At 46.4% G+C, this 21,337-nt stretch overlaps 1 protein-coding gene across 1 annotated transcript; it reads left to right on the forward strand.

The window, feature by feature from the left end:
- Nucleotides 1–251: 251 nt before the first annotated feature.
- LOC108554959 (angiomotin) lies at nucleotides 252–3,796 on the forward strand. Its single transcript, XM_017910385.1, has 4 exons — nucleotides 252–332; nucleotides 1,658–1,937; nucleotides 2,337–2,825; nucleotides 3,121–3,796. Exons 1-4 carry the CDS (start codon nucleotides 321–323, stop codon nucleotides 3,414–3,416), a joined length of 1,077 nt encoding a protein of 358 aa, XP_017765874.1. The 5' UTR covers nucleotides 252–320; the 3' UTR covers nucleotides 3,417–3,796.
- Nucleotides 3,797–21,337: the final 17,541 nt, after the last annotated feature.

Genomic DNA, 21,337 nt, shown 5'->3' on the forward strand with positions numbered 1-21,337 from the left:
CGCATCTTAATAATCGAAAGTGGTAGTCGACGGGAAACTGGTCTACGAGTGGCAGTCGGCCAGCCACCATGCAGCTAGACCATGCCGTCCGGTCTTTGTTCTGCTTTTCTGCGCACGGAATTCCAAAGAGACCGCGTCTTTGCGAAGGAAACAGGGCGCGGTGGACTTTTTTCCTTACTCATCATCGGAGGTTACACGTAATGGAGTATATAACCGTTCAGGCCGACACGAAATGGATCAGTAGGCGACAACGGATCGCCGGGAAGATTCCGCGGGACAGAGACAACGAGAAAAGAAGAGTCTCGCCGACCGGGTCAGCCATGAAGTTGCCGGTAAGCTGAGAAACTTTATCGTAGCTCATCGAGCGAGTCGAAGGAGAGATTGTTACGAGAAGAGAGGAATCCGTGCGGCAGTTCCTGATGAGAAAACTTTAATCTGTTAGCTCGTAATGCACTTCCGTGTCGTCCGTGAAATATGAACGACTCCTAGCCTCTGACCAATGTTTCACTGATATATAGAGCACCGGGACGTTGGCTGACAGTCGGATAATTGAAACGTATAGCGTTCCGTAACTTTGATTAAGACGGGTAATCCATCGATTCCGTTTAAATACGTCGGATAATTGTCGCGTTGTCTGATGAAGAAAACTGCACCGTCGGTGAAATTTTCGAATTTATTCCGTTATTATTTCTCCCACAACGAGGACCCCTATTCGTCAGAGATCGATCTTGGAAAAATGCATCCTATAGTCGGGACATGTTCCACGGGAGAGAAATCAACGTTCTTTATCTCGATCGATCCTCTTCGACCCGAATTCCAATTACGCGGCATTGGGACGAGCTCGAACAAGCCGAATAACGAACGATTGGTGGACGAAACGCGATTGTCAGCCGACGACACGTAGAACGAAGGGGGCCCGCTCCTTTGAGGAGTTCGCGGAGGTCGTAAAAGCTTTGGCCCGATGCTGTCCACGTAGGCGCGCGTAACCGTGGCGGCGACGACGCGTTCATGCGCGGCACGTCTGCCGGAAAACCGAGTTATGCAAATTCGCGATGCGTGCGACTCTATCTGTGGCCGTTGTATCGCGCAGATACGTGGCGGATATTGTTCCCGAATCAGCCGTACCGTTGACACCGGCGCGCGACGATGGATCATGCGCCGGCTAAACTATGATCAAGCTGGTTATCCCTATTACCGTTGACATTCGTGTAATCCGCTGGAAGAAATTGCTGACATCGTTAACAGAATGTAGCCTCCATTTGCGAGCAGATTACGCGGATGGGAAGGGTAATTTCCGAAGTCATTAACACGGTTATGGATATCGGGGATAATGGACATTCGAGTATCGAAAGGCCAAGGTAGCTCGGCCGGTCCGATCCGACGTGTTCGGCAAATGGAAGATCAAAGTTCGAATCCGGATTCGTTAGATGGATGCTGCATCCGAGCAATGGCGGGTAATAAAGAGGCACGACCGCGTTCGATTATCGCGATACTCAGCCGTGACGATGAGAAGGTGTCCCTGAGATCGAGTTAATAAGAGAGATATTTATGGGCGAGATCGGCTGGGAAGCATTTCAACTATCGTGTCGTCGATACAGCCCACGCCACCGTTTCCGATACTCGTCCGTGGAATAAATCACTCCTTATCCGTTTTCAGTTACGGTTTGTGGCATCGATTCTCCTGACGTCCGTCCACGCCAGCGGCTGGCCTTATCACGAAATAGTGGGCGTCGGACAATCCACGGCACCGCTGCTCGTTGCACCAGTTTATGGACTCGCACCTGCGATTAGCTTGTTACCCACGGAGCCGGTGAAGGAGGCGCAGACGGTCGTGGCTGGGCCCGTGACAGGGACCACGATCGTCGAGGGATCATCCTCCGGGCCGGTGACCATCGTGTCTCCCGGCGTCGCTCGGACAGCGCCATCTGCCACGCAAAGTAATTCATCACGGGCCAGAGGCTGACGCGTAATCCTTCTTGCCGGTTTAGAAAGTTTCGAGGACGGACTGGAAATATCTGGGGTTGTTTCGAAGGATTTGGAATCCAATCTGGATGTTTACGACCCGGGAGAGGGGCTAGGTTTAAAATGGTTCTGCTTACATAAGCAAAACTGCGTCGGGTCTTATTACTACCGTGCACCTTTTACGAGATACATAAAGCGAAGAATTTATCGTAGCAACGTTTCTTCTACGAATCACGGATTTAATGGGTCGATAAATTTGTATAGGCTGGAGGGAAGGCCTGCTCGGAAAAAGCAGCCGTGACAAAATCTGTGAACGTAAACAGTTGTCGGAGGAACGTTCTTACTTTGGGTTTCTTCGTCTTCCTTTTTTCCAGAGACAACCGACGCCCCAGGTGCGCGGGAAGATTCAGTGCTCATTAAAGGAGCGACGGCTGGCGCGGTAACGCTGGTAGCGCCGTCGGACAATTCCGTCGCCATCGCCGACACCAATAACGCAGCGTCAGCCGAAGCAGAAACAAAGAAAGGCGCCGTTGCAGCGTCAGCGAAGGCGGCTGTTGCAATCGAAAGAGCAGAAGAATCATCGACCACGGAGGCATCGGCGAACGCGACGGCAATTAAGGAAACAATAGGAATAGCGTCAGCGAACGCCGTAATAGGTCCCTCCACCGGACCCATAATCATCGCTGGTCCAACCGCTCCTCCGCTACCGGCCAACGTCGATGCTACCACGACCGAGCCGGTAACCGTTGCTGCCAAAGCGGCGGCTGCTTCTGTCAGCGCAGCTTCCAGCGCGGTTGCCAACGTGTCGGTTTCCACCACGTTAATCGCCGAGCGACCCAGTAACGGATCTGGTCCGGTAACAGGTACGGTAGCCGAATTGTAAAAATGAACCTTTTAGAGCAGTTCAATTTAACGAACATTGCCTAATCGTAAAATCTCACGCAACAGGCTTTGCCTACCTTATCCTACACGGAGAAGCAAATTTCACGGTTTGCAGAGTTGGCGTGTCGAAACTCGTGCAAAAGCGATCGAGTAAGCGACTCGGCAAACTACCCTTATCCAAAATTACGAAGATCAGCAACGACCGTGTTATTCGGATCTCGCGATATCGATACGATTTACATACGCCGGATTGCCGTGTAACCCGTCTGTTTGCAGACACTGCGGAGTCAACTAGGGTCGAGAGTTCGGCATCCAGTTCGAGCACGCTGACGAGTGAATCCGTGAGCGCGGCAGCCTCCGCGTCGGCGAGGGTTAATTTCATTTCACCCGCAGCTACGATCGCAATCGCCGAGGCTCCCTTAAGCAACGTGGTCGTAGCCGCAGCGCCAGCGCCGTCCGCCATAGTTTCCGGTCCCTCGGGCACCGTTTCAACCGGAAGTGCCTCGGCGTTGCTGCTCAAGCCAGCGCTGCTCAAGGCACCGCTGCTCAAGGCGCCGCTGTACCCGTTGTAGGACAAACTGCTTATCCCCGTCGTCTGTTTGTTTGCTCGCTCGTTCGTTGTCGCTGCAAGGTGACAGAAAAATCGATCGATCGCGAGACCGGCCGATGTTACGCGCAGCCATTAGAGACACTGGTCGCCGCGGCCGAGCCTTTCTACGCTGAGTTTTGCGCGAGCTAACGGCCAGACAGGCGCATTCGTTGACATTGCGTTGGCGATCGCGTCCACACTGCACGAGGAAGGGAGAGAAGTTGTGCAAGGACAACCGGGGATCAACGTTGCAAGCGGTTGGCATTGATGGCCGCTCCGTTATTCGCTTCTATACGAGCGTCGAGCACAATAGCCACGATTTTTCTACCTGTTCGAGTACCTTGATTTTTCTATTTAATAAAAGCGTGCATAGATAACGACGCTGGTTATATTTGTTTTCCTTCCGACTCGCCAGCCTGTTTGTCAGCATGTTTTTCCCCCGTCCACACGTTCGCGCTGTGATAGAAAATGGAACACGTTGATGCAACTTCAGACCGCAATTGCTATTCCTCCTAGTCGGTAGAATGCGTCCGACGCGTTTCAGGTGGATCCCGGGTATCTCCAAGCTTTTACGAAGTACACCCCGGATCGGGATTATCCCGTAATAGCAACGTCGATGAATTTCAACAAACAACAACACAGCGCTCTAACGAAGTTATATTTATCGCGTTTATCCGGTTAACCAGCCTGCGTTTCGAGCGATCCGGCGCAACCTCTAGTTTGGGTTAAATCATGGCACACAAACCGAATCTAAACCATACGATTAAGCTTGAAACTCAATTATTACAGTGCAGCTTTCGCTAGCCAAACGGACTTCGTCGAGTTGGGTCACTAGGAACTTTTGCCACACGTTAAATAGCAAACGTTTGCACGTCTGTTCCGCATCTGAAACTCTCCTCGATCATGCTGAATCGACAAACTCCTCGTAACATCGAGTCAGTGGAATTTTATTCGACGCTTTCGCGGAATTAACGTAATCGTTCGGGAACGAGTTCCCCGGTCGATCCACCAATGTAATTCGCCGATTATGCGACAGGAATTACTCGCTTCGTACGTTTGCACGAGTCCTTTATTAGAAAAGCTAACTAGGTCTCTAGAAAGTTGTAGCATATGTGCCTTGTAACTAAAATTATTGCATTATATACACCGGACAGAATTATTGCTAATAATATTATAATGTCACGAGTATTCAATTATTATATATAATTATTAACAACTTCGATTCGAAAGACAGTCCCCAATGACGTTCGTCCCGAAGGTTCAAACGAGTTTACACAAATAGAAAGCAGAATGGAGACCTCTATTGATATTTATACAACGTGGCGTTAACGTCATTTGCCACGCCACTGCTTTCCAAAGGAATATCGCGCTGGAAAATTCGATGCGATGGCGCGAAGACAGTTTCGAGACCCAATCCCAGCATCTTCTGCAGGCCATGCACCGCGTTTGACATCCTAGAGTGTATCGACTGTAGATGAGTTTGCTCTTTCGCTGCCCATAAGGATAGGGTCGAAGACGTTGGTCGATTAAACTGAAAAGAAAAAGAATTAAATCGATATCGAATAATTTCTAGAATTCCTTCCTTTTCTTGCTCATCGTACTACAGAATCCCTCGACTAGCAATGAAAGACGAGCAACGTCCATCGTCACCTGTGAGAATCAACGCGTCGCGGTACCCCATAGGCGTAGATTAAAAACAAACCGATCGTTTGAAATCGCAAAGTTCGCCGGTACACGTTCAACGCGTTTCTACTTCGAGCATTACGCCTCGTTCATTTCGATTTAATGCCTTAATGCTCCGTTCTCGTCCGTCAAAGTCACACGCGTCAGTCTTGTCTCGCAGCTCGAGCAGACGCGAATTCCATGCACTTACCTGCAGTAGAACGAGGAGCACTGCACTTAGATAAATAAGTTTTCTTCCGTCTAGGATACACATTGCGAAGAAATCTTTCGGATTTCAGCTCCTGCACGCGATTATGCAAAGTCGAGGAGCTGGAAAACTCTTCGATTAATAATCGAGGATTCCTTTTATATACTCGATCGACACTGAAAATTCCTCAGATCGGTTGGAAGCTACTTATCTTCGAGCATGGCAAGGATAACGAATTCCTCTCATTTCTCTATAATCCGCGACTTTTGTTGACGACTTTAATTGACCTCCCGGAGCGTACGTGTAAGTCGATAAGACGCGTGATGCATTCCGATTTCGTCAAATGAAAACGTCCCGGGAGGAAAATAAATCGAATTTAGAGTGAAATACTGTCACGCGCTGGTAACGTGGTTTCATAATATTTAGGTAAGGCATTATCGTCGGCAACGATAAGGAAATACACGCGTCCGCGATATTCGAGAAGATGCATTGGGTCGTAATTGGATGGAACGGGCGGGGTACGGGATATACATCGAGACGTGGTTAAACGAGCACGGTGTTGGAATACGTTTTAATTATCGCGTGATGCCGTGAACATTGATTTCACGGAATCGAATGAACCGTAAACTTTGTTTTATCGCATTTGCGACACTTCTCGCGGAAAGTTCGGGACGCGTCGCTCGACGGAGAACGAAAATCGTTAAGCGATCAGAAGTTGGTCGGCTTTTATCCAAACGAGCAGTCCGCCTTTTAATCGTCCTTTTCTTTCCACCTTTCGGTCCATCATCGTAACAAATTCTAAAGCGGTGTACGGAACAGAGGATCGCGTTGTGTCGCGCACCATTCAAGGTACTTTGCCCGATTGATCCACTTTTCGCCATCGGGGAATATAAATGGCGCTCTAATGAATCGCGCGAAAGCATTCCGAACGAGAATCCGATTACCCCTACCGGGGTTGAAATTCTATGGCACCAGACGAAATCATGATTCGCTGCAATTTCGCCCTCTACCCGTTAAACGAACGTTACACCCTAGGATCGTGCCGGGTAAGTGAACAATACCTGATTCAACGAACGACATAAACATCCCTTACAGAATGGCGTCGTTTAATGAAACGGATGCTAGAAAGGTAACAAAGAGTCTGGTCGCGAGTGTTTCAGGCTGACACCTGCGTGCATTCCTCTTCTCGCGTGTAAATCACGCGGGATATTCGTGTTACGTCGTAATTACCCAGGGGCTGAGAAGAGGCAAAGGGTAACTCGTGATCGCGGCAAGCCTTTGGGATAATTTCGCTTATCGGGGATCCGTTGTTCGACGAAACGGAAGCATCGGCTATGACGAGCAATGGCAACCGCGTAGGACCCCTCGAAAACGTTCATCGGGCAGTTTGCAGCGGCGACAATGGCGCGACGGAAATTAATTCGACACTGCCAGTCGACACGTTTCATCCCGTTCTTCGTCCGATTGCTGTGTCGCAGCTCGTGCAAATGCAGGAGAGCGCACCACCGAACGGGGACAACAATGAATCCCAATAAACGGGGCAATTTTACGGTAACACGGAGAAAAACAGGGGGTGCCGGCGCAGCCGCTGGTAATTCTCGTAATGGCGTAACGCGCGTCGCGGGCAGGGGTCGGATTCACTTTGCTCTAATGCACACGGTCTACGACAATACACGCCCCGCAGCTCTCGAAAATAATAATACGGGCCAATTTTCACGTGCAATTTTGTCGCGCGTTAAAGTCAATCAGTTTGCAATTAATACGCGTGCATAATTTTTGACGTACAACTCGTATCGTCCCGACCGTGTAAATAATCGAGTCATCGTGCTGGGTATTTAAAGGTGGAACAACCACGATGATGGGCAAATTTTTCGAAACGAGAGGAATCGTTTCCCTATGGAGTAAACACGAGTTCGATGAATGCGTGTTTCGACGGAATACACCACGGCGAATTTCTGAGTCTTTTTCCTCAGTCGGGGGGTAATAAATCGCTGTCGTATCGGCCACAAGGAACCAATCGGAACATCTTTGTTCTTCTCGAGACGGGAAACGGAACTGTTTTCCGCGACTGACAGCGGAGCCGCTCTCGGATGCTGCAAGAGTCCTCGAGAGAGGAATTCGACGCGAGACGTAACGACCGGATAAAAGTTCTTCGGTGTAATTAACATCGACACCTTGGGCGTCTCGAGAGCACGCACGCGAAACTACACCTACCCTTTGACTCGAGCTCGTTGCGGCTCGTTAACGACTCCTTTTCTCTAGCTATCGCGAGATGCTATCGACTCGGGTCACGGCCGGTAGACACGAGCATTATCTTCATCGACTAGCGGGAGATTCGACATCGAAGGTCGTTACGGTAGATTGCACGGAATGTCGTCGTTGTCTCGTAAAGAAACGCCTTCGACCGGGGGCGGAAGACGGGAGAAAAATGGAATAAAGAATGCGTCACGTGCGTTTCGTTAGGTTAGGTTAGGTTTACCTTGTTTCGGCCGAACCATTCTTAAATGGGAAGAGGTTAGACGAGGTTTTTCCGTCCTCTTATAAACGTAAATTAGTTATTTGAGATTTTCACAAGTGCTGTTTAATACTGTGGATGGGTTATATTTTACTGGGATAAGGCTTCGCAATCAGAATAACTATATGGACTTTCTTGGCGATAGCTTGGAAGAAAGTGTCTTCCACCGGTTTTATTTGAATAGCCATAAGATGCCAGATGTCGCTAGAAGCGTCTAGTAACATGGGGCAGGAGATTGGAAGTCTCAAACAACGAGAGTTTATTTCGATATGATACACCAGTGGATATGTTTGGTTTTCTTTTTACTGTCCCTGTTTTCCTGTCTTCGTGTATTTTATAAGTTCGGGGGTTGCTGTCATTGGTTGTCGAGGTGTGTAAGTGATGGATCCATTTCTTCCTATTGGGGGCATGTTGGTTGGAGGGGTGTGTATGGAGTTCGGTGGTTCTTGGTGCAAGTGGAAGTTTAAACAAATTGTTAATTTATTTTTCTGTCTTTGGGAAATTTTCGTAATATTTTCGTAGGTCCAGGTGTGCGTGAGTCGTGAGACGCTGGTCGTAAAGGAGTAAACCGTTGTCCCCTCGACACGAGTTTTTGATTTTTGAGGGTGAATGTGGAAAATAGGAATATGAGGTACAGGTCTTTCGATGGAGGTGAAAGTTCAGAAGGATTCGAGTTAATTGTCTGTCTGTCTATGGAGGATTTGCAAGCCTTTATTATCCCTTTGACTACTGTGGACGCCTAAAGGTGCTTAGAAATCTTGTTCTTGTAATACTCTGGACGCCTAAAGGCGCTCAAAAGTATTTTCTGCTGTTAAATTTTAAATATGAACAATAATAATTTACTGCGGAAGGCAAAGAAATAAATAATGTTGTTTTAATACAGTGGAATATAGTGTTTCAATTATTATTCGAATATGCAATAATTTCTCAGAAATGCACACCTAACGAAAAATTTCACCGTTCTCGGTGTACGTCGGAAATGGATTCCTACCGAATGGTATGGGTAGTGCGTTTTAAGGTCTACCATAGTCAAAGGGTTAAGGATTAGACCGGATTGGGATGGCGTAAGGATCCGCGAGTTTGGGAATGATCGTAGCGAATGAACATACTCCCTTGATGCAGAAACGTAATTTTTGCCGTGATGAAGAAATTCGACGGTCCCGCGATGCATCGGTTTCGTCGGAAACAGAGATTCACGGTGCGTTCGTGACTCTGCTAGGGGTCGCTGATAACGCACCGACTTTACGACCAAACTCCGATAAGAGCCGAGTTCGCGAATGGGGTGTCAGTGGAAACGGGTCGTACGGATTTGCCTAGGTTCTCACCCCGTTACCTCCCACGCGCTGTAACTCGCGAACGACCTCGTCGATGGGAGGAACAAACTTCCCTTGTTTCAAACGGTATCGAATTTTTTTAAATCCACGAGTCCCCGGAGACAAGCCAATTTTGCGTGATCGAATGACGAACGATCGGTTAACGAGATCGCCCTGTCAGTGAAAGTAGAGTCTATCGGAGTGGAATCTATCAGAGTACCAACTATCTACCATTTTCCTGCTTCTTCGACACCTTTACGAATTCACAGCATCGTTTTCAGCACTTCTTATCGATCCTGGCCGATGCCAAGCATTGGTTTCCCATTCATTCTCGTTACCATCCTCGCCATCCTTCCTTTACACGTCTAATCTGACTTTCAAATAACACGGCAACCGTTGGATACCGCTCCCATTAAATAAACGTTAGCTACAGATTCGATATCACTTCTATCCTCGTCGAAGGATCAATCCATCAAAGTCTCTCGAATGGTTCAATTAACGAGCCGGAAAGAATCCTCGATCGTTTGCCTTTCGATTTCGCGTAATATCAAAAATTCAGGACTCATCGGAAATCCTTTATAGCTGCAGCCTCGGCCAGCGACCACTTGCAAATAAATCGAACTCGAAGGTGATCGATGAGTTACCTTTCTCCCGCTGGAATATTCCCAAAGGCAAAACACCTTGCCATTATACGGCGGCCTTTGTGCTCGCGCAGCTGAGCCGGGACGCGCTTATCGTTTGGCACACGGGAGACATCGTGCAGGATCGTTCCGGTCGGGTACCTTGTCGCGAGTACCGACTACGGAAGCACGAGTAATCTAAACCATTCCGAAGATAACGGAAAAACAATACCAGGGCGACAAGCCTCGCCGCCGTCCGGCCGATAAATTTCCAGCCGGCATACCGGAAGCGTTGTAGGCCACCGGTGTACTCGAATCCCGATAAGGGACAGACGTTTAATCAAGGGCACCAAGCCAAATTAACCGTTCGCTTTATTAGCGCTCCAATAGAACCGGCGTGAACCACGGGCTAGCTGACGATAAATCATTCGTAATTTCTGACGAAATTCCGCGCAATTGCACGATCGCGAAAAACGTAGGAAAAGAACGCGAGTGAAATTAATCTCGTCTATAAATATCGCTGGGAATAAACGATTTTCCTCGAATCATCGATTCCATCGAGGGAAAGCTTGCGTAGCTGCCATCGCTTAGGAAAATTGGTTCCTCCGTCAACATCGGCACGCTTCGGAATCGTATATTGTCTCGATCGGAGCAGCTTCGCCATCCTACGGTTTCCATTAGCAATATTCTTTAATTTGCAGTAAAAACACCCTGAGGGAAAGTCAAATCGAATCGCCCGCACTTTTCATCGCGAAAATGTGCAATTTTCGTGATATACGGGATCGAGGGGGTGAAAAACCTTTGAATCGTGGCTGAACGGTCAGATTTCGGACGTTCTATAAATTGAACGAAATACCAGAAGAATCCAGTGAGAATGTGATGCAAACACAGCGAGCAAATGGTCCATCTGTTTGCGCGGATTGATCGATGTTTCCAGGGATATCGGCTTTAACTTGTTACCCCCGATGCCAACCAACCGTTTAATGCTTCAACGCGGTGGGAAAAGAGCGGGAAATAGATCGATTCGAAACTAGCAGGAATTGGAAAATTCGATGAAAGATCGAAACGTGTCGGGATCAAACGACTAATTTACCGAAACGACTCGCGTACCGCGACCGATTCAAAAATTTCGCCGCTGCTGCCGTTTCGCTGAAAAATGAAATTATTGCGATCGGTGCAGATGCGAAACGTTCGAATACGGCGGAAAAAATGTCCCGTTTGCCGCGCGATATTAATACCGACGTTATTAAAAGATACCCTTCATCGAGGCGGGCTAATTACGCGTAATTGCGGACCGGTAATTAGTAATTCCGTTTCGTGGGTCGCATCTGTTTGGCTGTTGCGGGCCGAAGGACCGTCATCGCGTTAGCGCTTCGATCGTGGAAATGGTATTTAATGGACGAATAGTTCCGTCCTGGAGCCGGTTATAAATTACATCGGACATATTATAGCCTGCACGTCTCATAACACGACACGTTGGACGCCATGGCAATTTGTTTCCCATTATGCCGACCTGCAACGCTTTCTATTACGCATAACGCACAATCCTATTTCCCGATGTTAATCGACTGCCGTGTAAGCCTCTGCACGAGTTTGTTCGGAATTCTGTTTCGGAGCGAGGTGCAGAACCAGTAGCTGATTAATTAATTGCACGGTAATCGCGTCGAAGGAGGAAGCGCGAGAATGTGGACGCGTGGATAAAAGCAGCGATAAATTAACGTGAACGGCCATCTTGCGGTAGCGAGCGTGTCACGTATATACCGAGAAGAACTCTTTCAGCCTCTACAGTCTCGGAAAACACGGAGAATTTCCTGCGGATATTCCACGGAATCCGGGTAAGGGCGGAAGTCTGATACGGAAGTCGCCGCTTTAAATAAGCCTGCAGTTTGCTTTCGCCTTCCAGCAGTGGGACAACTGCATCTCGTGCCAACAACTCTCCTACCGCAATGTCGTCTCCTCGCCATTCCTCTTTGTCACTCCGCTTCGTTCCTCCACCTTGCTGCAACATTTCCAATTCAACTAATACCGCATTCGATGACTCGTAAGAGGAGAAACTTTTTAACCGACGCTGTGGTAAATAATATCAAGCGCGAAACGAAATATTCAATTCTGCGTGTACACAGTATTCACACGGCCATGTTGGATTGCGTAGGCGGAAGTGATCGCTTGGTTTGGAACGAATTCAAAATACGGGAAGTTGTTAAGCGAACCCGAGCACGATAACATCGGGAAGCATCGTGTTTCGCTTTGCGAAATTCCGCAACTAGCGTGCGCGTAGGCGTAAAAGATAAACAGGAAGGAACAAAGGAATTCCACGCGGCGATCCAGGCTTAAAAGAAACGGAGAAAGTCCTAGCGGCATTTGTCGGGTTCGAGAGCGTCGCCATCCTCCGGATACGCGGGCAACTAGCGCGTGCAGCGGAGATTGTAGCTAACCGTTCGAAAGCACGGTTCCTACGATTTATCATCGGGTTCGTGTCCCGGCTAAAACGTAGAGCTGATCCGCACGGAAATATAAATGTCGCGGGACCTGTTGCGTCCGGTGCTTTCACTGTTTGCACACCGTCGGTGTTACACACCCGGCCGAAGTTAGGGGTGTAGTTACCCCGCGGAGAACTTGGCGAGATCCTGAAAATCTCACTCCCCTAACGATCGCTGTCTAGGTCGTTGAATATGTTTAAAACTGTACATCGCTTCTCCTAAGTAATCCGACTGAACGTACTTAAGAGTTTGTTTCGCTGATTAGTCTCTTCTTTTTCTCAGTCACGGATCTAGAAAACGAATTCGGCATCAATTACTTTTAATTGGAATTTGTATCCGTCTAAATCTCACCTTTCGTCTTAGTTAAATTAAAAGTTGTTCCACTTGAAAACGTTATGACCAGAGGATACGAGCATCCGAGATTCCTGGAAATTTCTTACAGGTGATACAGAATTATCCGTTGGTCGTTAGTAAGACACTTTGCCGAGAATTCCTTTCGGTTTATGACTCGTGTTCCTTGTTCCGTGTTTACGCTCATGGAGATGGCTAGTAAAAGAGATCATAACTAGGAAACTTTCATACGCGACTTGGAGTCCGAGTCTCGTGCCTTTGGCAGCGAGGTTACCACGGAAAACTGGGGGTTCCGTCTGTCTTCCAATCTTTCCTCTGATCGCGAAAAAGAAAGGCCGACGTACGATAATTTCTCCATTTATAAGCGGGACATGGATCCCGTTAGGATAACGCGGCTAATTTTTCATCTTCGTTTCAAACGCGAGGCTCTCGTGCCTCGTACTCCATCGACTTTTCGCGGAAAGGGTACGAAGTTATAAACGCGGACATAAAATTTTTAAATTTCTCTCGAAATTAAACAGAATGGCTGCCGCGTTGCCTTGAAACTCCCATAAAGTTCCGAAAGGCAACTTCCGCTTTATAAATCTTGGCCGGTAAATAATGGAAAGTTACGACGGAATTTTCATCAAGCTATCGGGCTATTTACGCGTGCGAAATAATGAATTTCATTAAATATTTAACGAGGCGAATAATACGGGGCCGCGCGGGAAATCAATTTAAATTTGCGGCGAAGAAAAACGCAAAGAAGTCGACGCAATGGCAGCGGGTGATTTGCAACGGTTAACGCGAATCGAATGTTATAAGTCGTAGCTTTTCGTTGCTGTCGAATAACGCTGCTCCTCTGGAGAATAGAATTTTGCCTCGACGTTACTTGAAAAGTCGTTACTGTTTCCTGCAGTTTTGCATGCTTGCAAGCTGCGACGGGAAAAAGGGACGGAGGAAGGAAGTCGTTAATATCGTTTCCACCGTCGAAAGCGATAAATCATCGCGTGATATGGAAGCTGCGTGACACCTTGACTAATGGAACATTTGCGGAACATTCGGATGTATTTAATCGTTAATATATTTAAAATGAAACACAAGAATGAAATAGAAACGAAAGGCAAGATATTATAAAATTTTTCACGTTGATACGGCGTTAATGCGAGGGAAAAAAATTGTTAGAAATGTAAAATATTTAGGTTAGGAAATACGTGGAGAAACGTTGGGTTTGTGTATAGCTTACCGTAGTTCTTCGAAGGAGCAAAACGGAACACGTGGGAAGGCGCATGTGTAGCAGAGGCAGGAGCACGTGGCCGGCTCGCGCTGTGACTCGGTCGATTTCGGATAGTTTCGTGAGTCGGCGGCCGAAGGACCGGTGGCAGTCGCGCGCCGGCCGCTGCCTCGATAGGGTGTTTGTGTTTATATCGTCGCGATGAAAATTTGGCCGCCATAGAGGTTATGTTTACGCGTGCCGCGGGAAGCAAACCGACCACGCATGCCCTTCTGCGTCCACCTTTTCGAAAATCCTGCACCGATCGCCACGTGTCCATCGAGAAATCCATCGACATCCCACGACAACGCGTCCCTTGGCCCACGGAGCAGCTTGGCAACACTTGACACACGCAACAAAGCTTCGTGAGTACACTTTATTAATCGTACTTATTGCGTATTTGGAGTCGCCAGCGACTCCTACAAGCGACAATTGTGATTTCGAGTACTTTAGCATTCTCATTGAACTTGACTCACATTTACGCAGTAAAAATTAAACATGGCGTCGGTATCGGCCAATCAAACGTAACGGTCTAATATTCAAAGTATTACGACGGTACACTGATTCTAATGTTTATCCGCTAGAGTGCTCCAATGCTAACCGAGCGTTTCCAATATAATATAACGAATAATATTTCATGTATGTCGTATCTACGCAACTTCTAACGTACGTATATCTCAATACCTGTCGTCGACACGTAGATTCCTCGCTTCGGACGAGCGCGGAACGGAATAACAACGCGTGGAATAGGTCGTAGCCAATAACATCCGCTAACAAACATTCACCTTCTGCCGTTCTAGTTCGTTCCAACGTACGTATGCCTTAGTGACTGTTGTCGAAGCGCGAATTCCTCGGCCGGGACGAACACGACAGAGCATAACAAACGGGCGAAGGTCGTAATATACGTAACCTCGTTTGCCTGGGGATACGAACGTGTCCTAGCTTGATTTGTGCGTCGGCGAATATTGGAGAGCCGTAGTACACGTGACGCGAGCTATCCTGACGTATTTTTTCCGCACTGCTCCTATTCGTCCGATATTTTTTCCACGTGACTTGTCGCGTCCGGTGAAACGTGGTTTATTTTGACGTGTGCGAGGTCGGTCAGTTACGCGTGTGAGTCGTGGCGGTCGTAGATAAAGCACTGTGAATATGTGCCGGAACAATGGCGCGTAATTTTAATATCGTTCGACCGCTCATAACCGGGCCCGACGCTGGGCCTGGCCAAAGGTAAATTATGACACATCGGACGTATTTTCGACTAGGACCACCAATAACAATTTTACAATTGCCCGTTCGCCGCGCTTTCCTGCGCGGCAGTTGCATTGACGCGTAATGCGCGAATAAATTATATCACGCGAGCCGGTGCAAATGGCGCCGGCCGACCAGCGGACCGTTATACCGTGCAATTTGTTTGAAAAAGTTCACTAGGTTAATTCATTGCCGCAAATGTACACAGGTTTTTGGTCCCTTTTTATCGCAAGATTAATTTACGGCAATCGACAATTACTGGGTGATTAGGTACGCGTTTTAACGAGCTTCTCGTTGCGGGAATAATGGAGTCGCTTAATCGGCAGATCTCCCACTATTCTCTCTTTTTCTCTCTCGTTGCATAGCTGGCAAAAATTCTACAAAAATATCGTCATTTCGAATTTCAAGCGTGATAAACTTTTCAAAACCGATCCTATCGATTTCGTGTTTCAAAAATTCTATCGTTCGCACCTAAGCGCCGTTGGTGATTGAATTGGAAGGCTTACACGTGGTCCATCGCGAAATACGTATCGCCTGCCAACTAACTGCATTTATCTCTCGAAACGGGGATCAAAAAGCGTTCTGCAGCAGCTGACAGTACGTACACGCGACTGCTGTTCGAATTAGATTCGATCCACGATCTATTCCCGCCCTCGGTGATCGGCGCCACGTTAAATTCTCGCGGAAACTTAGGAAGCGAAAGGGGGGAAAACAACGCAGTCGGTTCTTTATTAAATTTCCGCGAAGGCTCGCGACCGGGGTGAAACGTTGCCAGCTTCTCGTTCGCCGCGAATTTATTAGACTATGTTTTTATCCGGAGTCACGGAATCGAGGCGACGTCGAGACAGGGATGATAAAGCCAGACTCGAAATACCAGCCTCGTAATTTTCCGCGACTCCTCGATTTATGACGGCAGAAGTGTACTACATTGGGGGCCGAAAAAAAGGGGGCGAAAATGGAAGAGGATGGAAAAGGGCTGGAAAGAGATACAACGGGGAAGGGAGTAAAAAAGGGAACAACAGGCGGCAAATATAAATTTCAACGTCGAGTACAGACCGGATTTGATATTCCGCCACGCGACGTATTTAAATATTTTATCCGCTTATTTCGCGCACCGCGTTCCCTAATTCCGCGAATCTCTCAATGGCACGTGACCAGGTGACCCGAGTGATGACAGGAAAAAAGGGAGGAAAAAAATGAACAATACTCGCAATCGATGAAGCTATTGTAAGAGCTGACGTAACCATCTACCGGCGAGCCTTTTGCGGAATCGGCCCGCATAAGCGAAAATCAGTCCGCGTCGATCGTGATGCGAAATGTTGCAAAATTCCTGGTCCTTTGCCGCGTACACTCTCCGTTTATACGCGCGAATTCTGCACGTAGGCACGTAGCAGGCAGCTTTCGGAACGAGGATTTTTCTTTGCCCATTGTTCGCTCGGGGATCAATAATTTTCTAATTCGAGACGGATGCGGTGCTCCTTTCGATCTGACGGCTGTACTATTTTTTCTCGCGAATAAACATATTTCTATCGGCCGGGGAAGAAGGATAGGACCCCGTCGATCCAACGTTTCCTCTATCTCCTTATCCCGAGCTTTCTAGATGATCTCGCCAAGATGCCTGGTGCAATCATAAATCACAAAAGAAAGGGTGGCTGACAAAGGTGTTGAGCAAGGGGTGAGTCAGGAGGGTCCAGATAGATAAAAGGTGGGAAGAAAAAGGAGAGATATTCAAAGGGTGGCGTGGGATAGACCATTCCTTCTCCTTTCTTTCCCAAAGTTTTCTTATCTCTCCATATCGGTTGATTTTCTCTCTCCCCGAACGCGATTAGACGGTTTCCACAGTGGCCGCGAATTATGGTCGAATAAATCGGCGGAATTGAATCGAACGTCGAGGTCCCAGATCCTTCTATTTATCGACAGCTACGTTTTTCACTCGGAAGCGGTAATTTAAACCCGAAAAAAAGGCCGTTATTTGTTTCCGATGCGTAATTTCCTCGGCTGAACTGTTTTAATTACGGCATCCCTAATTACCGCTCCCCTCTTTGTTACCGGGATAATCGGAGACGTTGGAATTGCAAAATCTCACCACGGAAATTTACGCTTCTACCCTGCTGCCCAACCTCCCATCGTGTTTGTTTAAACTCCCGTTTCTATTAAAATATTCCGGGAAAATATTCCGTAGTTGACAAAGCAAATATCCCAAGGCTAGCAATTAATGGTTCGGGTTAGCTAGCGCGAATATACGAGTTGGATACCAGGAACGGGAAAATCGCTGTGGAACGCGATAATGTTCGCCCTCTGCGATTGCGAATAACTTTTCCAGCGACACACGCGTTCAAACCCCGTATTTTTCTGCCCGGGAGATAATATTTCCCTTAATGTGTAACCGGTGTTATTCGCGGTGGAAAAATCGTGGCACTAGACGTCGAAGTTGCCGTGGCAAAAACGTAGCTTTAACGGGAAAATACGCGAGAGCACGGAGTCGCCGTGGAGTCTAGGTCCCGAAACAACCCCCGAATACAGCAAGTCGCATTATCGCGAGTGGAAAGTCGTTGCATTGTTTCTCTCAGAGCGACAGAAAGAAGCCACGCAACTTCCTCGATTTCCTCCCGGCCCGAGAAGCAATCGTTACATTGAATTAAAGTCGAATAAAACGCCGGGCAGCCTTCGAACTATCGCTAGACAATGCGGCCAGACAACGACGCTTGTTCCGCGACTTTATTTTCGGCACTTGGACAGCATCTAATGAGGTACTTTCGCGTCGATCCAGCGTCTGGTACATCCTCGAACTCGCAGTTTATACGCTGGAGAATTGGCAAATAAGAAGTCGGTGCAGGGACCTGGGATCTTTTTTAACGATACGTCGTTGCACGCTCGAGACGTCTTGTACATTCTTTAAAAGGAAGACGCAGGCAGGGAAGATTGGGATTGTGTTTGAATCCCGGAACTGGGTCTAGGGCTAGTTTACACGGTAGCCAGTGGCCGAGACGCAGAGTGAAATAAATTGGTCGAAATCCCTAAGACAAATTCTCCGACCCTGCTATCTAGGGGTCGCACGGTGGCCAATGGCCCAACCATTTATCGACTTCCGGCGAAAATAGAGATCGTCCATTCCTTTTAAACGGCTAGATAAGTGACGTTTAAACTGTACAAGGAAACTATTGTCCCCGGTCGGAAAAAATTTGAAAATAGTTTGCAGCCCATGCTGCAATTATCCAAACAGTGTATAGATACGTATACTATATACCGATGACGATTATATATTTAAAACTAGCTATTTTTAGTGCTTGGTAATTATTGCGAAATTAAGATTACATTACATTAAGATTACATCGAATTCTTTATTTTATATCTCGATTAGATTCCTTGTGTTATGCATCGACTCGTGAATGTGTATTACCCTAAATGAGTCGATTCTTCGCGATTCTTAATCGACTTTTGTTTCGTCCGAACTCTTCTTTAAGAGGAAGGTATCGAACAATGTTCATGTCCTTTTATAAACGCAAACTGATTTAACAGGAGTTACGAAATTTTATTAAATATAATACAAGAATGTTTGTGTTTGTGGTGCGAGTTTTGACTTGTCTCTGTCTTTGTTCTCGTGTTTTTATAAATTAATTTTTGTTGCTTTGATTGGTTAATGTGATGTATAAGTGGTGAGTGCGTTTTTTCCGTTGGCAGAGTGTTGGATGGAGGGTGTGTAAGGAGTTCGTGTCTTTCGGTGGAGTCGAATTAGAGTCATAGTTAGCTTTGCCGAATAGTTCTTTGTCGAATTTTCTGCACATTTGTTTACCTTGGTCTTGGAGAAAGTTAATCTTTCTATTAGGGGTTAGTTTGGATGGCATTGAGGAGACTTAGGTATCTACAAGTCGTAGAATGTTAGTCGTAATAGACTATTATCCCCTAGACTCGAGCTTTCAGTCTTTGAGGGTGAATGAAGAAAATAAGTATTTTAAAATCGGGTTTTTCGATGAAGATGGAGGTTCAAACGAATTCTGGATAATTGTCGGTTCGCCTATTGAGGATTTTCAATCTTTTACTAAGGATTGACTCGAGTCATGTTGATTTAGGAAACCTAAATATCCACGAGTCAAAGAAATAAAGGGTTGTCCCCCAGACTCGGGCTTTCGGACTTCAAGCGTGGATGTAGAAAGGAGACATATGGAGTTCAGGGTTTTTGATGAAGATGAAGGTTCATATTCAGTCGGGATAATTGTCTGTACGTCTATTAACACTAGAACTACAAACCCAGTCAAAATGACTGGTCCTAGAATTTTTCTTTTTGCAATGACCGAACACCTGCTTTAAGAATAAAATTGGTATCAACTCGTATTAAGAAAGAACTGAAATTAATATATTCACTCATATTCATCGTATCACTGAAATTACTATAATCCGTGCGCGTTATAGCTAGGTACCCATTAACACTAGATTGCCCAAGCAAGTCATTTTGACTGCTTTTTAATTTTAAGTAGAAAAAAAATTATGAATATAATGATACAATTTCTTAGAATTTTGTGACTTTTTGTACAACATATAAATGCGTTTATTCATAATTGTAGTTACCTCCCCCCTTCTTCATTTCCGGTATATATATATGCGTTATACCTATATTGCCCAAAAGCAGTCGTTTGGACTGCTTGGGAAATTTAAAATAATGAAATGACTCTTATTATTGTAAGAGAGCCTTCGCCGTTACCCGAATCCCGACGGTCGGTGACTTTGATAGCGGCGAATTTGGTAGTGGCGAATTTGGTAGTGGCGAATCTGATAGCAGCGACTTTGTGTTCGCGATAGCTCTCGATCGTTCCATGACGATCGAGAGCGGGCATCAACGAGAGGACGACCGCACGCAGTGCCTTTTATTGTTAATATTTACTAATAACCTGTTAAATAACTGTAAATAATGTAAAAAAATATTAAAAATTAATTTTAAATAAATTTCTTTACATATTAGTTACTCTTTCACAATGCAGTCATTTTGACTGCTTTTGGGCAATATAGGTATATACTAAGTTTCAGTCTTTCTAGTGTTAAAGATCGGTAGCTCTAGTGTTAAGGATTTTCAATATTTTACTAGGAATTAATTCGAATGGTATTTGGAGGGTCAGAGAGTCTGTGAGTCGTGGTAATAAAGGAATAAGCTTATCTCGAGTCTTCGATTTTTGGAAATGAATGGAGGGAATGAACAATCGTACATCGACTCGTGAACGTGTATTCCTAAATGAATCGATCCTTCGCGTTAATCGACTTTCATTTCATTTCATTTTATTTCATTCGGCCCATAGTAGATTATAGAATAAATTATATTTATTCTAGTAATTACACGCTCGTAGTACTTTGCAACGTTGTTGCCGTCGTGAAATGGACTTTGAATAAATGAACGGTGGCTCTCACAACGTTAAAAATTAAAGCCAATCATTTTTCCAATTCGTCGAATCTGCTATAAGATTAAAAGGCGGTGAATCGAGCACCGGTAAAAAAGGGAGAAAAATTCGCGTAATAATCGAAAGAGTCACAGATTTGCAATCAGGACGAAACTCTGATGCTGCCTCGTTTCAGCGACAAGCATCGCGTAAACCGTTTCACTTACGCTTCATTTGTGCCCGGCGTAGCGTGGCGTCCTGTTGCAAGTGATTTCGAAAATGCGAAAATGGAGGAATAAATTTCAGTTTTACAAGGCTGGCGCTCGAGGCCAGGGCTACACGTAAGCACGAGTGCGCAATGTTTGCGACGATAAATCCCGAACTGGAGTGTGCTCCGGGGGTCGTGTGCAAAATGTAAATTCTGCAACAAAGCTCGCAGAATCGCCGTGCAGCTTCTCGTTCTGCGTCCAATGAGAAACATTAAATCGGGTTTGAAGCACGGGTTACAAGTCACCGACGCGCATTGCGGCCAATTGTAAATATCGTGGGATCCTTTCCTGCGCTTCCTCCTCCTTTCTTTCATTCATTTACCCTTTATTGAAAAGGGTCTAACAGCTAGCTAGTTCGCATGACGCAGATTTTTCATCCACTCGATAATCCTGTTTTATCGACAGGCAAACGTGTTCTCTATATAAAACAAAAATGGGAATGAACATGCACGCGGGAATTTGATTATCGACGAGATTACGGAGTTACGTAATAGGAAAATTAGCAAATTAGCCGAAGCACTGGATCATTTGGTCTGCGTTATTTCGTTTCATTCTATAGACATAACGCGGTTTATATTAGTAATCGTCGAAGTTTCTAACGCGGTTCAATTAATCCCGAA

Source organism: Eufriesea mexicana, unplaced genomic scaffold (genome assembly GCF_001483705.2).
Source record: "Eufriesea mexicana isolate 0111107269 unplaced genomic scaffold, ASM148370v2 scaffold100, whole genome shotgun sequence".
Taxonomy (NCBI): Eukaryota; Metazoa; Arthropoda; class Insecta; order Hymenoptera; family Apidae; genus Eufriesea; species Eufriesea mexicana.

Bases quoted from the DNA above. Each gene is read 5' to 3' on its own strand.
- LOC108554959 (XM_017910385.1), top strand. The intron at 1,938-2,336 runs GTAATTCATCAC...CCTTTTTTCCAG, and splicing joins AGCGCCATCTGCCACGCAAA to AGACAACCGACGCCCCAGGT. The intron at 2,826-3,120 runs GTACGGTAGCCG...GTCTGTTTGCAG, and splicing joins CGGATCTGGTCCGGTAACAG to ACACTGCGGAGTCAACTAGG.